At 32.7% G+C, this 19267-nt stretch overlaps 1 protein-coding gene across 1 annotated transcript; it reads right to left on the bottom strand.

Annotated features, from left to right (window-relative positions):
- Positions 1-3921: 3921 nt before the first annotated feature.
- Positions 3922-4812, bottom strand: LOC142630700 (uncharacterized). The gene is made up of 3 exons (XM_075804726.1): positions 4659-4812; positions 4512-4570; positions 3922-4395 (listed from the first exon to the last, which is right to left on the bottom strand). Exons 1-3 carry the CDS (start codon positions 4738-4740, stop codon positions 4279-4281), a joined length of 258 nt encoding a protein of 85 aa, XP_075660841.1. The 5' UTR covers positions 4741-4812; the 3' UTR covers positions 3922-4278.
- Positions 4813-19267: the final 14455 nt, after the last annotated feature.

The raw sequence follows: 19267 nt of genomic DNA, 5'->3' as shown, positions 1-19267 counted from the left end.
CCAAGTTAATCAAATACATGTTTGAACTTTAGAGCTAATGCAATTATATGAACTATTACACAACTAATTGGATGTGTCAATGACAAGTAAATCCTGAATACTGTCCCCAATCCTGGCAGGTGAATTCTATCACCTATCTTGGTATACATATGTCATATTATATATATATATATATATATAGAGAGAGAGAGAGAGAGAGAGAGAGAGAGAGAGAGATATTCAGAGAGGATGTTACCTTGGAGATTTCATTTTAATAACTCAGTCCACATTTGAGAAGCCACAGAACCTCGCACTAACAAACCGAAATGCTACATCATAATGGAAAGGATACTCCAATTAAGCATACTATGAGGGTGAACTATGGTCATGCCTGAATTATGACTCAACTTTAAATGTGGCATATAAAACTTTATTCCATCAGAAACATTTGACAGCTCACTCTGAATCTCACTCAGTTCAAAAATATCAAGACCAAGGTTATGATTTTGTGCCAGGTTTCAAGCAAGCATGAGTACAGATTGTGCATAGTTGGTATATATCCAGTGTGGAAAATTCAGAATTATTTAATTTGATACTCTATTCATAGTGTGGTAGCCTTTGAGCCTAACACACCTCAAAAGAAAGCTATCCTAGGATAGGACTCTTTACATTAGACACCAGAAGATAAGACTCCAATGCAATGATGTTGTTTGACAATGAGAAGCAGGAAAGAAAAGCTTAATCATTATACTTTAACTATGATAAATTGTTATGAAACTTCGTTAAGTTCTTTTCATGCACTTCTAATTAACTATTCTTGGTGAATTATATTTTAATTTAGTTGATATCGTCAAGTCATTTAATCTGATTGCCTATTAAACAAAACTATTCTTAAAACTAGTATGTACAAAACTAAAGTCAGTGCTAAAAGACAAAATTGCTAAAAGTTAAGAGGACAACAACTTAGCAGCTGCACTATCTCACTCCCAAAGGGAGGGGGGGGGGGGGGGAGGGTGAAGGAATAGGAAAGAGAAAAAGTGGTTAAAGAAGCCAATTAGAAATAAAGACTCAAAGTCTCCCTAATTATACGATCATTCAGCCTTTCCAAGGGCCACGATATCACACATGCCATTAGCATGCAGTAAATTAATGGCTGGCATGTTGCTTTTTACACTGTAATGGAAGAATATACCAAAGAGTTGCGTATCGTTTGTTTAACATTGCAGAGTTGACTTAAGGATTGTTTGTATAATCTATGTGCAAAAATGCATGTTGTTCTTCTGACTATTTTCTTTGATTCTTGATAGAACTCCTATCCTCTTTAAATTGGAAAAGCTGCCCCAACCTCCAAAAAAAGCAAGCAGTTTTGTAGAAATTATTTTCCACAAGCAAAAACTTCTACAAGTTCATACTTCATTGGCTTAGAAATTTTTCTTACTAAATATGTGAAAATGCCTTCAACATACATGAAAACCAATCTAACATCAGTTTATGATAGATAAGAAGACATTTCAAGTATCAAATCAAACTTTAGTCTATTTTATGGTAATAAATATGCTTTAAACAGATGATCATTTTTTAGTTGCAAAAAAAAAAAAAAAGAGTCCAAAATGCCAAATCATCATCCAATTGTTAGAAGATTTGTTGCTAGCTGCTACTGCCTTTTTCCCATCTGTCCTGATGTGCATGAATTTTCTACACACCACTGCTCTTGATATGATTTGTTTATACACCATGCTCTGGACTACTACTTCTTTTCTAAGTAAGGTACATTTTCATAATTTATTGAGATTTTATGTTTCCATATTTACTTTGTGGTCCAATCCTGTGGTACATCTGCACCTTCAAATGCCATAGTGACCAACATGTTATTGTCCATTTTCAGGGTGAAGTTCAAAAAGGCCCCCGGCAGATGGGGAAGTGGTAAGAAAGTGGGTGTCTACCACTTCTACAATCCACTTCCTCCACTTAACACAAGCAATTGTACAAATGCTTTGAGATTTTTTATATACAATGAACTTTAAGTGGTCTACCTAACATACGTCTTTAAAGAATGTAGATTTGTTACTAATAGGCTTTCTAAGAACTTTGTTGTCCAGCACCAACCCATCAAAAGAATTTTCTGCAATTTATTTCTCCTATCTCTTTTTCACCAAAGAAGGGTTAAAAAGGGAACCAATTTGGTGGTCCAAAAGGCAGTTGAGTTGTCCTTCACGTAAACAACTAGACAGGCATAGTTTGTTTATGTTCTTTTTTAATATTGATTTTATATTTGTGGGTGGTTTTTGCTGCGAGGTCGTGAAGTTTAAAGAAATCTTCAGCATCCTAAGTCAAATGAAGATACGTATCTCATTTTTTACAAACTCTATCATATAATACTACATGCAATTTATTATTGTTGAAATGAGACAAAATGCACCTTAAGAGAAATGAAAAGCAGAAGGATGAAAAAGCACAAGTTTCTTATGGAATTTCATTAGATCGGACATACTGAAATATAGAAGAAAGTCAAGAAACTGATTTCAAAAAGTGAATCAGACTCAAACTTAGTTCATGAGTTACACCACATGCGCTTAAGATGCCTATCAGTGAGGATTCATAATTTCTGAAGCTGTAAGGAGCAGTAGTGAATCAATGTTAGCAACTCAGTATTCACCCTGCCCTTCTTGCTCCAATTTAGATCAAATTTCGAAAATAATTTTCCATTTGTCTAAAACCATTTCATATAGAGAACTGACACCAAATTTATGATTCTTTCAGAAAACATGTTCAAGAGGAGAGTCATCATCCCTGTCCTTTTTGCAAAATGTTTGCAGAAAGAATAGAGGATGAAACTTTTCTGCGACAGGACCAACCATTTTTAGGTATAGCACTTGAGTAAATTACAGGGTGAGGAAGGTTAGTAAACCTCTTTTAAAGCCGGTGCCTTAAAAATTTCTCAGGCTATGCAGCAAAGGCTTTTTTGGGCAGATCTTACACTACACATTTGACTTTTACTTTCTAGATAACTTGCAAGCCAAGAATGAAGATTACTTAAAATAATCACAATTAGGATCTTTTGAAGGTAAAAGTAAGGGCTTCAAGAGATGCTTTTGAACATCTTATGCAGCAAAAGCAAGGAAAGCTCCTCCACAAAATTACCAGAGTCAAACTGGAATGGAGCTTATGCTGCTAAGTGCAAGGCAGTTGGAAGAGGTGGTGCAAGAAATAACTGAGGACAAATTAGGGATGGCACAAGTGTAATACCCTAGATTGTGTAAATTTTATTGGACTGGATTGTATTTGTGACAATAAGCTTTCTATATTCAAACTAATTGAGGTCAGCAGCTGAAGGTACAGCTTTGAGAGGTGTTAAGGCAGTGGAGAGCATGTACTTGAGAATAGTTATCATGGATACCGATGCCAAGCAGATTTATACCAAAGTGGTGAAAAATTAAACCATGACAGCATGGTAGATTGTTGTTATCCTCATAGATATGCAAACACTAGTAAAAAGACTTGCAAGCTTGATTCAAGGAACTGCAAAAGCTGCTACAACCGATGTTTGCTTGTGGCTGTTGCACCCTACAAAGGCACAAAAGGGTGTCCTGACCCCCATCCTCATTACTTGAACACTAAAACAAAGATTGATTTCATTTTTCTTGTTTTAGTTTGTTGTCACCATTTTCTGCTTCTCTTTTGTTCTGTTTTCTATTTCCTTATCTTCAAGCCAAACTAAAATGATAAAGATATTCCAAATATACCACAAAGTTTAATAAGAAAAAAGCAATAGATGGAAAATGTTTTACTACTGATATAAATTAAAGAGCTTTGTGAACAGACCAACTGTCTTAGAATCTGTAGCTGCTGCCTCAAATATCAACATTCTATTTGATGAGCTATGAGTATGTGAGATGTTACACAAACAAACACAATTGGATCTGAAGTTCACCATAAGGTCCATAATATAACAACTGGTATGCTATGCATCAAGCTTTTTATTAACTAATATTTTAAATTCAAGTTCATACAGATAGTTAAGCAGATCTACCTGCATCAAGGCAATTACATTAACATAACTGAATTCTACTCTAGTTATTCATATCTCTTTCTCTCGTCATACATTATTGCTATCCAAATTTGCCTTTGTCGCTTCCCACGCCCAAGGAAACAAGAAGATAATAAGGTTCTTGAGTCTTGATCTACTTAAATGAGAAATTAAGAAGCGTGTTCTTTACTACTGCTATCTTAAACACTATATAATATAATGAAGAACACTCCTATCACCTAGAAAAACTAACATTCACTGCAGCATTTCCCTTATACTGGTGGCTTTGGAGTGTGGCGGTTATTGGCTCCTGATCCCGGGTAATCATGCAGTTCAAATTCCATCCTTCCAGAAAAGATTTGCTCATCCCATTTTTCCTCAGTAGCTAGCTGTGTTTGAAAGTTAGAAAAATGAATTAGTATGTTGGAATATTAGTGATTGGCTCTTAGATATCATAAATTATTGAGTAAAATTTTGGACTATCTTTCATCAACTTTGTTATTACCATGTGGGTATTCTGTGAAACTAGATGAACTTGATGTCCATGCATTAGGTTTCCCGTTCCTACAAAGACAATAAAACATTTCATAAGAAGGAGAAAATAATACGATGATGCTGATGAACATCAAGTATAAAGTTATTGGAGATTTACTTGTGACTGGGACAGCGTTCAAGCTGATAAGTTGAGAGAACACCAATAAGAGTACAAGTAGAGGAGAGAAAGTGTTTGCCATTGCTATTGGAAGTGTTCCAAGTGACAACTTCTATGAATGTTGTTTCTTATACAGCTAGCACCCAATTTATACATATAGTTTAAAGATTTTTCTAGACTTTTTGTGGGAAGCAAAATAACCTTATTTCTAAAGTCAAAAAAGGTGATAGGAACACAACATTATTGGTGGGGGCTTAACGCATTACCAATCTTTTCGAACTTCTGTTTCTTTCTCTCTCTCTCTCTCTCTCTCTCTCTCTCTCTCTCAATGTAAACCATAGATGTGGAAACAGAATTCATGAAAATTATATTTTAGTCGGCAGTGAGAGAAAATGGAACACACTGTGCTAGTGGAAGGTGACAACATCATATGGTGTGGCTACACCCGAGCTCATGCATATTTTCTTGAGTCAAGGTCTAGTGGAAAAAACTATGATTATACCGAGAAATTCCACGAATTGACAAAAATCATGAAAGGTTCCCATCCAAGAACCTCACTAAAAGTAAGGCACTCATTCATTTGTGACTCTCTGACAAACATATTATAACCACCAATTGTGGCATGAATCTTTGCCAATTAAGTATGAATGTATGATCGACAAAATTGGATGATTTTGAGGTTACCATTATATTGTATTTTGTTGTCAATAGACAAATTCAGAGAACCAAAATATGGGAAAACAAAATTTTTGTGAATTCTTTAAAACTTGTACCTGTACCCTCAATATCCAAAGTCGCATATAGGATAGTGCAACAAGACCTTCCTCCACTAACATAGTGCTATAGTTCATATTTCACTGAAATGGGATAATCCCTACTTAATAATCAAGAAGTTAAAACAAATAGTTAACCAGATAAATTGAATTTGCTAGTGTTCCACTGTCACAAGCTACATGTGTCTCATTGCATGATCTTAAGTTTAAGGGTCTAGTGTTTTAGCAAGAATACTTGGTAACATGTAGCGTGACAATCCTGCCTAATATAGGTTTGTGTTGCTTTTCTTAGTCAATTGTGAAAATGTAATATAAGTTAAACTTATTAGGACTTTTAGGTTTGGTAATCAATGCGAAAGATCCGCTGACCTTGAAATCAACCTATTGATGAAATTTCCTGCTTCTTTCTGAGTGCTTTCTTTAAAGCTGTCCATTCCAAGAAATAGACAGATTAGGCATAGTGATTATCAGCATAATTCTGACTTAGAAAGTACGTAAAAATTAAAAGAAATCTGACTTAGAAAGATTTTCCAAGTTCTTGGTAGGTCATTTCTCTAACGTGGTCATACAAATTACGATTGTATTATATAGTATTAGACAATGTAGTGAACTACTTTATAATGCCATTACTGAATGTTTGTTATGGCCTAAAGCCAAATGAACCCAAAAAGCTTTAATGTGCAAATGGCTGAGAAAGTATACAAAGGTTAAAAAGAAAGCACAATCTAAAAAGAAGCGGTCCAGCTTGATTTAAAAAATACTCTATTACTGTCGGCGACTTTCCTTGCATCATCATGTTATCTTTGAAGAAATAACAGTCAACCCATGGAAATTCTTGGCAAGTTATGTGAGCACATGGACAATGCTGTGTACCTAACATTAAGGTTTTCCTTTGGAAATAAATTAAAACTTAATGCCATAAATAAAAGGCTGATAAATATTGTTTTACACCCAAAACAGAGGTATAGATTCTCAACAAAAAAAATAAAAAGCTTTAGGTTCACCAATTTAATTTCCCTTAATAAAATAATACGGTTTTTCGATACAATTATGTCAATTGAAAAACCTAAAAAAACGTAACTAAGTTTTGTCCTTATTTTACGCTTGTAATTATAGATAACTTAATTTACATATGTGTGATTATAGGGTATAATTATATTAAGATTCATTATTTATTTTATATATATATTAAAAATTGTCATTAGTTAAGGTTTTGTTTGTTTCATATTTCACATTTAAAATTGTAAACTATAGTGGATAAAAGTTGGATTCATTTGGAATTTGTATTAGTATTTTGTTAAACAATTTCGTGTGAATTTTGTGGTTTGTATTAATTTTAAAAAATGTGATACATTAATGGAACATTGCATGTGCTGTGTTGAACACTAATTGCTTAGTAAGGTCCTATAATTAAAAAAATAAAAATAAAATAAATCAATTGCTTAGCAAAGACCTTAGTTTTTGTGTCAAGATGGAGCGAGAGTAATTGTTTTGCAAGAACAAAAGTGGGATATCCATGATCGGCCTATTACCATCCCTAATGATTACATCACACAAATTTTTTTTTTAATTTATTGTTCATTAGCTTGCTCCATTATTGTAAACTTGAAATAAGGAAAGGTACTTAGAGTGAAGATCTAATAAATCACCATTATTTTTCAAGGGTCATGTAAATTAATATCACTAGTCGTGATCTACGCATGAGAATATATAATTATTTTATAATTTAATATAACGTATAATTCGTACTATGAAATTTGATAAAAATAATATATTAAGTTTAGCTGTCTTTTGAAGAAGTATACCTGCTTAGCCAAAAAAATGTATTATAATCAAAGAGGTATAATAACACTCGGTGGTGGTGGTGGAGGTTGTTTAGGATGAAGGAGATAACAATTTTCCTTTGAGCTCTCCCTCCCCTCTTTTCTATTTCGACATTGCCCATTTATATCTCTTTCTCTAAAAGAAAATATTTCTCCATCTATTTTCTATCTCTTTATCTTTACAAATGCATCTTTCTATTACTCTCTTGCTATCTTAGTTATTCTTTATTCTAATAGTTTGAATATGTTTGGTCAATATGGTTCTTTTTTAAGATGGTCCATATTCTTCTAACTTATGTCATAATGCATTATGTTTTCCGAAATTTTCTTTCATATAACTGAACTTTTTAAGTTTTTAATTTATTATTCAAATTTCTCATTCTCTGAAGGATGTTATCAAAATAATGAAAAATTATCTGAAAATTATAATATATGAACCAAAATTAAAAATAAAACCAAAGGCATTAAATATATATTTTATAATAATTTATTACTCAAATAATTGTGTTATATATATATATATATATATATATATATATATATATATATATATGTACATACTAGATTGTATTTTGCATATAAACTCAATTTTAATTCTAAAACAACTAACTATTAACCTAAACTAAAATCAAACCAAAGCCATAAGAGGGAGATAGGGATGACTTATGATGGGAAATTAAGACAACATTACACCAAAATGTATCAACACAAAGTACAGCTATCAAAAACACAAAAACATATCAACCAAAGTAAAGCTGCAAGAGAGGATAGTAAATTTATTAAAAAGAAAATGGGAGAAAGAGTAGTAAACAAAGAGAGATCAATGGGTTTCTTTTTTCTTTTTTTTTTTTTGAGAAACGAGATGAATGGTTGAAGGAAGAGTAATGGTAAAATGGGGAATAATGGAGAGAAAAAGAGGTAAAAGGAGAGTGGAAAAGTTGGGGGAAGTGTAACGGTAAGTAGGGAATAATAGGGAGAAAAAGAGAAAAGTTAATTATAAGCTTCCATTATTATATAATAATGATATTAATACTATAGATTACATACCTTATCAAAAAAAAAAAAAAATACTATAGATTATATACTTACCTAGAGTATTGTGACGTGGTCCTCATTTCTCTCACTTTCATGGTAGATTAAATTCATTATAGGATTAACCATAAATATGAGATGAGGGGACACCATATCATCATAATACCTAATAATCTTCTCTCATTTTAAGAGAAAACCCAAGATTCAAATCCCCCTAGTTCATTGTTGTATTTATTGCATTATTTAGAAAAGATTCTCAAAAAGATTTAATAATAAAAAAAAAGATATCCCAAAAGAAAAAATCACCATTACAATGAAAAGTAGATTTGGGATTTTTGGAAGTCAAGATTAGTCTTAGAGGTTATTGGTATTTACGGGTGGCAAAAGAATTAGAGCCCCCTTCTCCTGTCCTTATCCTCTTTTGGCCAAATCATATGGCTTTACACAAAAATTACAAACTTTCATACTCCTTTTTTCTTTTTTTCCACATTTCACGCATTCTATTCTAAAGTAGGATCCATTAGTGTCTTGCTTTTAATTTTTCCCTTTTGCCTTGGTGGTTTGCTATGATTTTGCTCTGAATATAGTTAGTGATTTCATGTTCAAATTATACACGACAAAAACGAAACCAATATCACACAAACTAATAGAAAATTTTCACAATTTTTTTTGTAATTCTATATTTCCATTAATTTAACTTTTAAATCCTTGTAAAAGTTTGATCCAAAGTTCCTAAATCAAATATTTTATAATTCACCTTTCTTTACTGGAAGTGGGAAGTTCTGGACCATCACGCTTGGCCAAGGCCCCATTGCAAGTACACATAGCAAATGCGATAAGACCTCAATATGGATCATTATAAAACACAAGTAAGGATTGGATCCAATGTATAAAAGTACTAAACCTATTGGAATGTTGACAATCTGAATGGGTCCAGTGCTTTTGTGCACCGGAGCCAAGCCAGTTCCATAAAAGACACTTTTGTTCTATAAAATTAAAATTTTAGCTCTTATTTTATTAAAAATAACACACAACTGACATTTTTATTGATTTTCGTCATTTTTAATGAACATAAAATGACCGTATGAACATGTTTTAGGCAGAAATCAATTACGATGCACTTATTTTGGTTCATTTGAGATGCGCACATGGTCATTTTCATCTGATAAAAGTGACAAAAGTTTAACAAAATGGTTAATTATGTTAATTACCACAAGGGTTTTAAAAGTCAATTTTATAGCATAAGGGTTTTTTTTCATAATGGCGCGTACCATTGGGGGTATTTGCATTTGACCCTATAAATTATATATAGAATAGCCAATTAACATGTTAGAACATTTGAATATTTATTTTAGTACTCTCACCATTCTCCTGCTTTCTTCTCTCTTATTTCTCTCACTCTTAGCAACAACAACATCGCCCTTTTAGTAGGACTGTTATTGAATCAAGTTGTTCATAAACAGACTAAGGAAAAAAAAAATTGTTTACTATTTATTTAGCAATGAGCCAAGTTTAAGCCTAAATTTAGATTTATATTAAACAAGCCGAACTCAAACATAATGATAAGCTCGTAAACAAGCTCGGTATATAATGATTAATTTAAGTATATATAATATGTTTTTATTGATATACATATAGAAATATATTAGATAAACTTGAAACTAGCTAGATTGTATAAGTTCGTAAATAAATTCTCTATAATTTGGTAAGATGCTTATGCCCATTAACGGTAAATAAGAAAAAGTTTCACTATTAAAATAGGAGATTACAATAGCGACACAAAAAATCGCAAAAAAAAAAAAAAAAAAAAAAACCTAAACCCCAAATACACTTTAGCATCCTAATGAATTCTTGTTGTGTGAGAGATTTCCAAGCCACAGTAGCCAAGATTTTTTTTCTTATTTTGTGTTTTGTGAGAGAGAGATTACAGTGTATTTGGAGTTGGGTTTCTTTGTGAAGTTTTTATGTCATTGTAATCTCCTTTTATACAGTGAAACTTTCTTTTGGTTGCCACCCATATTTGTAGGCATTTTGCTGTATAACATGAATTATTTTATATATATATATATATATATATATATATATATATATATTTTTTTTTTTTTGAGAAAGGAATTATTATATTCTTTATGTGTGTTTTTGTTAATTTATTTTGTGTTGTCGCATAACCTACACAATTTCATTTTTCAATTGTGTCTAAATCAAGTACCAAACGAAATTTAAGTTCCTTTTTAATTGGAAAACACACAAATATGCTAAACTCGTCTCATACACGTAAAAAAAGAGCTAATTGAAGAAGAAGTATATCATTAGTTTACAAAACCATTGGTACACTTAACACTAAAAATTAACTAACATTTAAGTACAATATTAATATATGCTTAATAGAGATGATGTGATTATTCAGGGCTTATTATTTATTGGATAACCCTTCATAAATTTTTTTGAGGAGTTTTCCGTTGAGGAGAAAGGATAAATCTTTTGTTTAATGCTCTAGACTCCAGTAGAGTCAACAAGATATAATGCAATGGTCAATTTTAAACATGTGTTCACATTGTATCTAGTCCAATGCATTGGAACACTAAACCCAAGTCATACGAGGAGTCTCCTCCGAAAATTGGCATATGCCACTATTATTTATTCATGGTAGCTTTTGCATGAGTAAGCAAAGGCAAAACTATATCAAGGCCAACATAATGTGTCACCATTGGAGAAAATCTTTTTTACTACATCTGCATTATATCCAAAATATCTAGTTCTCACATTTAAAATCTTTGACATCTTTATTATAGTCTACATACATTGCACTATAGGGCTCTCAAGGCATGTGACATTAATAAATTGGCTTTAATATCATTTATAATATCTCAAGAAAGCACTACCACATCTACATTGTACCCAAAATGACTAACCAAGTTACTATATGAATTGACCTAGTACAAGCCTATCGTGTGATTTAGCATCTACACACTCATATCCAATCCAATACCAATCCGAGGTATCCTATAATCACTAAAGTTAAAACTCAAATAAACAATTACAGTTCAATTTCCCAAAAGATTATTCTATGCTCAAGAAAGGACGAGGAGATGAGTTGAGAACTTCCTAATCATAAACTTTTCTCATTGTTTAAATGTGAATCTCTCCCTTTTTTCGGACATTAGAGGGGTATCCACTTGTTAAACATCATGATTTGAAGGCAGTATATGCTATTCTTCAACATATATTATCGCCTATAATTAATTCAACACGAATAGCAATAATGCATTATGGTGTTTAACGTGCAAAGCTAGGGGTTGCCATCATTTGTTAGGTAAATAAATAACTCTAGGGGAAAAAAAAAAAAAAAAAAGAGAGAGAGAGAGAGAAAAGGGTGTTAATTTTTTCTCCAACCAGAAAAGAGAAACACAAACACCTCCATGTGAAAAGACTCCACATTTTAAAGTAGCAATTTTTTTATTTGGATGTAAATAGAGAATCTAGTATTATTCAATACAAAGATCTATATATATATATGATTGTTTTAAGGATGTTTGGAGCATATGATTTCTCGCATAAGATATGATATGATACAATAAAATTGGGTGGCTCATTATAAAAGTGAACTTGTTCTTCCTGGTTCCTGTCATATTTCTGTGAGCTGGTTTTACACAAAAGTTGCTTCCAGAAAAAAACATGTTTGACCTCGACCTACCAGTGCCAAACAAGTAGGTTCATGCAATCATAGATAAGAATATGTGTCACTAATAATGGTTTAGGCCCTTTAGGCGTTAGCTCAGTACTTAATTAATAGTGGTGTGAACTGTGAAGTACTGTGAACAAAAAGGGAATCACCTCTAAGAAAGTTACTTGTACGTAGTCTTATTGCTTAGAGTTCAGCCCCTATACTTGGACAATTTTTAAGTTATTTATCAAGTTGCTTTTGTATAACATCAGCGAAAAACAAAGTGTCTTTTATCAAGTGATCAAAAGAAAAACTAAGCATATCAATCTCGTTGTTACCTTAAAAATTAAAATAGAATGGTGAATGCCGATCTCATGGGCAAACTGAATAGCCCGTCTAGTAACCCTTTTTTTTTTTTTTTGGTTGAGAAAAAGCCTGTCTAGTAACTAGAATATCTAGAATCACCATACTAGATGGCAAAGGAGTCTTCTTTGACAGAGAAGCTAAAACTTCCCCCCATGAGAATTGCATATTACAACTCCATGTTAGAATGTGTGCCCTTAAATCCTATTGTATGATGTTATGTATGTTATTATGTATGACATTATGTATGACTTAAAGTTGTGTTTAATAAAATTAATTTATTATTATCTAAAATAATGGTAACATGAATATTGAAACATTATCATATAATCCATGAGATGCATATTATGTGATTTATGTGAAAAGTCATAGAAGATATAAATCACAAGTTCTTTGTAAACTCATAATTTTAGTTCGTAGTCGGTGATGAAATTGGGCATTTCATTTGCGAAGACTATAACATATCAACTTATCTTGATCATGGAAATAGAGATTTCTAGTTGATATATTGATATATTTTAAGAGTTAAAACATGTTGAACTAGACCGGTGTGAGATTTATTATTCTCTTAACGATTGTCAAATGAATAATAAACTCACAACTTGTATTTGCATGAACTCTTAATTCTGAGAGAATAATGGACTTGATCATGAGATGTAGGTTACTTTGATATATTAGAAGTGAGATCTAGAGTTACGGTTAAAATCTCAGTATGTTGGGCAACCACATTTAATGTTGATGGAACATATATTCTCAAGATGGAATTAATAGTCTCTTAACGGAGATACAAAATATTCCCTTGAGATAAGTTTAATCGGTTTGTTATTCAGAACGTTAGGCCTAACTACTTTAGTAAATTGTTGCTAGAGTATATATTTATGAAATTGAATTTCATAAATATATGATGAATAACTTAAAGGATTAAACCGGGTACTTAAGGATAAGATGTAGTAATTTACAAAGTGGCAATTTACATTCATGACTTTGTGTTACTACGAATATTTTATGAAGGAGTTGCATGTACAATAAAGTCTTGGGATATAATTTATAAATAAGGCCTAAAGTGCAACTATATTTATATAGTGGTATTAAATATAGTTAATGGTAACTTTGGACTGGTCAAGAGTTGACAAAAAAGCCCAAGGCCCATTGGAGCTAGTGTCTTATTGGTCTCTTTTGGTCCTACTCCAAGTCACACACTTAAGCCCAATTGGAAAGGCCCAAAAGGCCGGCCCAATTAGATAATCAGTTAGATGCAAAGGAAGAAACATACAAAATTTTCTATTGAGAATTGAAAGAACACTATTGTGAAGTGGTGTAAGAAGTGTTAGACATTTTTTAACATTCTCCCTTTAGAACTGATTGAGAGACCACACATCTTGGGCATTAGTGGAATTGGAGTGAAAATTGAAAGTGTTCTCAAGTGCTTCTGATCTTCGGTTTTGAAATTCACCGCTCCAAGGTACACTCTCTTGTTCTCAAATTCTAAAACTTACATAGTGCATGTTAACATTTATGAATGAAGTAGATCCATTATTTTTCTGCTGCGTATGTTTTGTATGTGATACAAACATGTTGTTTTCCATCAAATGGTATCAGAGCGCGGTCTTCATTTCATATCTATTTAACATGTTTTGAGTTTTGGAATTATAGACAATAGTTTCATGTTGTTAGAAATTCGTTTTCTGCATAGTTGTTGAAATTATTTCTGATAAAAACTGATTTTGATGTTATGATGTTATTTAATTTTTAGTTTAAGTATGTTAAACTGAACTTTAAGGCTATAGCATCAATGAAATTCATTATGATCGTATGATGGTTGTTTTGTTCATGAAAACGTTAAAAAACTATCTTTAAAAATTTCAAAAAATTCGAAATTCGTGACGCTCGATCAATCGAGAATCTGTCGAGCATCTATTGAGCTGACAAAAGTTTTCTCGATCGATCGAGGATCTATCGAGCATCCAGAACTTTTCTCGATCGATCGAGGTACATCCTCGATCGATCAAGGACTGTGGATTTAAAATTTTTTTTCTAAGTGTTTTCACATATATAAAGAGCAAGGCTATGTGTAATTTGTTTATGCATGTTTTAAATTAAAAACCTTATTTTAAAACATCTAGTGGAAGAGAGATACAAGGGTTAGATCTCACTGCCTCCATTGTTAGTTCATAGTAATGTGAAATATGTACTTTGTCTTTGCTTCGAGCTTAGCATTCCATGCGGATAGTATTTATTTTCTAGTCCTACAAGATTGAATTTCCTAGTTTATAGTGGTTTGATCAAGCGCCTTGTCTTAACTTCGAGCTTTGCATTCCATGCGGATGGTGTTTTATCATAGTACTACAAAATAAGCCTGTTAAAGGGATGAAATGTGGCTACACATGATTCTAGACAATGGTATACACTAGACTAAGTATTATAGTATTCTCTATGATGAGTTCTTACTATTATTACTTAGAGGCTAAAGGTAATACGACATATTATTAGTGTTTGATAAGAGTTATCATGATAGCACTAATAATGAGAATAGTTCTCAATCAATCATAGTATTTAATGTTCACTCTATGCTGAGGGATATTGAATAAAGGATTGGGTTGTCGTTGCATATATTATGTTATGGTTTTATTAAGGTTCCATACTATGTGTTTATATGCTAAATTGATAATGTCCAGTTTACTTATTATATTCATGTTTATTATTTTCAGATTTGAACATGGCATCATTTAGCCCACTTGTTTTTATTCTTAATGAAAACAAACTGACTGGATTCAACTATGTTGATTGGAAAAGAAATTTGGACATAGTTTTAACAGCTGAAGAGCACAAATATGTGCTTACTCAACCATGTCCTAGCTTTCCTTCATTAGATACTTCTTCTGAGGAAAAACAACGATATGATTGTTGGCAGAAATCTAATGAAATGGCCAAGTGCTATATCTTAGCATCCATTTCAAATGTTCTACAGCATTAAATGCAGGATGTAAAACTAGCTTCGGACATTATGCATAGTCTGAAGGAGATGTTTGGTGAGTAAGGCCGTTTTGTAAGTCAAGAAACCATGAGGCAAATTTATAATACTAAAATGGCTGAAGGTAGTTCAGTGAGAGAGCATTGTTTTACAATGATCTCTAATCTGAATACATTAGAGGTTTTAGGTGCCGACATTGATGGAGAATCCCAAGTGGATATGATACTCTAGTCACTACCGGAATCATTCAAGGAATTCAGACTAAATTATAATATGAACAAAAAGATTTATTCTTTATCTGAATTAATGAACAAGTTAGTAGCGGCGGAAGGCATCCTTGGTACTTCTAGTGTTGAAGCCAATGTGGGTGAAACTTTTACTTCTCAACCTAAGTCGAAAGGCAAGGGTAAGAAGAAGAAGAAGAAGAAGAAGAAGAAGGATTTCACTAAGCAAGAAGGTAAACAAATTGTCTTAGGGGTTTCTGACAAAGGAAAGAAGCTCAAAGGAAAGTGTTTTCATTGTAGTGAGAAAGGACATTGGAAGAGGAATTGTCCAAAGTTTAAAGCTGCCAAGAACAAGGGTATGAAAAGTTCCTTTCTTCTTGAAATATGTTTGGTACAGAATCCCACGAATTCCTAGCGTGTGAATTCAAGTTGTATTAATCATATCTGCAATTCTTTGCAGGGATTTCAGGAGATTAGAAAATTGAATAAAGGAGAATTTTTTCTTACCTTAGCGGCTGGGAGTAGAGTTCCAGTTGTAGCTGTTGGTGTTGTTAATTTATGCTTTGAGTCTAGGGTTTTAATATTGGAAGACTGTCTATTTGTACCTAATGTTCGTAGAAATTTAATTTCTGCAACTTATTTAGATAAACATGGATATTGTGTTATCCTTAAAGACAATGTTGTAATAAAGAAGAGTAAAGTGTTTATCTGTTTTGGCAATATTGTGGATAGTCTTTATATTTTAACTCCTGATAAGCATGAATTATACAATTTTGAATTAGATAATAATACACATGTGAAATCATTAAAGAGAAAGTTTCCTTCTATTAGTGAAGCATATCTTTGGCACTTACGTTTGGGTCATATTAATTCAAACAGAATTCAAAGACTTATCAAAGATGGACTCTTGGGGTCCATGGACTTTAATGAATTTCCAGTTTGTGAATCTTGTTTAGAAGGTAAAATGATCAAACGATCTTTTAATGCAAAAGGTAGAAGAGCTCAAAATTTGTTAGAACTAGTACATTCAGATGTATATGGTCCTATGTCAATCCAAGTAAGAGGTGGTTATGAGTATTTCATCACCTTCACTGATGATTACTCTAGATTTGGTTATGTGTACCTAATGAAACGGAAGTCCGAAACTTTTGACAAGTTCAAAGAGTTTAGGGCTGAAATTGAGAATCAATTAGGTAAACGCATAAAGGCCATTCGATCTGATCGAGGTGGCGAATACCTTCTTGGGGATTTTAAGAATTACTTGATTGAAAATAAGATTATATCCCAGTTGACTGCACCTGGAACTCCACAATAAAATAGTGTAGCAGAAAGAAGGAATAAGACTCTTTTAGATATGGTTAGATCCATGATGAGTTATTCGACTCTACCAATTTCTTTTTGAGGATATGCCTTAAGTACTGCAATGTTTCTTCTGAATTTAGTACTTTCGAAATCTGTTCCTAAAACGCCTATAGAGTTGTGGAATGGGCGTAAGCCTAGTATGAGACATCTCCATATTTGGGGTTATTTAGCACATGTGTTGAAATGAAAGTCTGACAAGTTATAGTCTAAAACAAAAGTAGTTTTCTTTGTAGGATATCTAAAAAGAACAGTTGAAGATTTATTCTATAGTCATAAGGATAATAAAGTGTTTGTTAACACAAATACCAAATTCTTGAAAAATGACTATATGAATAATTTTACTCCTAGAAGTAGAGTTGTCTTAGCTGAAATGAATGAACCTATAGCTAAACAACCAATGGATGAAATTAGGGATAATGTGGATGTATTGGATACACCACAAGATACTACTCATGATATGTCTAGTACACAAGTGCCTCGTCGTAGTGGGAGAATTGTTCGGTCTCCTGTGAGATTTATAAGTTTGGGAGAAACTTATGAAGCTATCTTAGAAGAGGCTGAATCAGATCCCTATACTTATGATGAAGCAATAAATGATATAGATGCACATCATTGGGTCCAAGCTATGAAATCTGAATTAGATTCGATGTATTTCAATCAAGTTTGGGATCTTGTAGAGGCGCCTAACGGCATTAAACTTGTTCGTTGCAAATGGGTTTACAAGAGAAAGAGAGGGATAGATGAAAAGGTTGAAACCTTTAAAGCAAAACTAGTGGTGAAAGGGTATACACAAAAAGAAGGCATTGACTATGATGAAGCTTTTTCGCCAGTAGTCTTGCTTAAATCTATCAGAATTCTATTATTTATTGCTGCTCATTACGATTATGAGATTTGGCAAATGGATGTCAAGATTGCATTTCTTAATGGCAATCTTGAAGAAGAAATCTACATGTTGCAACTAGAAGGTTTCATAGTAAAGAACCAAGAGCATATGGTATGCAAGTTGAAAAGGTCCATTTATGGACTTAAACAAGCATCTAGGTCATGGAACATTAGATTTGATCAGGCAATCAAATCATTTGGTTTTGAACAAAATCTTGATGAACCATGTGTGTACAAAAGACATCAAGATGGAGTAGTAATGTTCCTAGTGCTTTATGTTGATGACATTCTACTCATTGGAAATAATGTAGGAGTAATGTCATCGGTTAAAGTTTGGTTGTCAAGCCAATTTGATATGAAGGACTTGGGCGAAGCTAACTATATTCTAGGAATCAAGCTTTGGCGAGATCGAAAGAATAAGATGTTAGGTTTGTCACAAGCTGGATATATAGATAAGGTTCTAGAACGGTTTAGCATGCAAAACTCCAAGAAATGATTATTTCCTTTCAGACATGGAGTTCCTCTGTCTAATGACCAAAGGCCTAAGACTCAAGAAGAAAAAAATATGATGAGACAAGTTCCTTATGCTTATGCGGTAGGAAGTCTCATGTATGTCATGCTTTGTACTAGGCCTGATATTTGTTATTCAGTTGGCATGGTCAGCCGATATCAATCAAATCCAGGACCTAAACATTGGTATGCTGTAAAGCATATTCTCAAGTATCTACGGAGAACGAGAGATTATATACTTGTTTATCGTTGTGAGGATTTGATTCCCATTGGTTATACAGATTCAGATTTTCAGTTGGATTTAGATTTTAGAAAATTCACATTGGGTTGTGTATTCACCTTGGGAGGTGGAGCCATAAGATGGAGGAGTGTTAAGCAATCTTGTATTGCGGACTCCACCATGGAAGCCGAATATGTTGCTGCTTATGAGGCAGCAAAAGAGGCTGTTTGGCTTAAGAAATTCCTTTCTGATCTTGGTGTTATGAGAATTAAGCAAGTTCCTATTACATTGTTCTGCGACAATAGTGGAGCGGTTGCACAATCCAATGATCCAAGGAATCACAAGAAAGGAAAGCACATAAAGAGAAAGTATCACATTATTCGAGACATTGTTACTCGTGGAGATGTGGTAGTAGCAAAGATTGATGGTGCAAAGAATCTAGCGGTTCCATTTACTAAAGCCTTGCCCCAAAAAACTTTCAAGTCACATTTGGAGGAGATGGGAGTTAGATTAGTGCACAATAATCTTTAGGGTAAGTGAAAGATTGTTAGGATGTGTGCCCTTAAATCCTATTGTATGATACTATGTATGTTATTATGTATGACTTAATGTTGTGTTTAATAAAGTTGATTTATTATTATCTAAAATAATGGTAACATGAATATTGGGACATTACATATGGTCCATGAGATGCATAGTATGTGATTTATGTGAAAAGTCACAGAAGATGTAAATTACAAGTTCTTTGTAAACTCAGAATTTTAGTTCGTAGTCGGTGATGAAAT

Source organism: Castanea sativa, chromosome 4 (assembly GCF_040712315.1).
Source record: "Castanea sativa cultivar Marrone di Chiusa Pesio chromosome 4, ASM4071231v1".
In the NCBI taxonomy this organism is placed as follows: Eukaryota; Viridiplantae; Streptophyta; class Magnoliopsida; order Fagales; family Fagaceae; genus Castanea; species Castanea sativa.
This window is presented reverse-complemented; position numbering and strand designations above follow the sequence as displayed.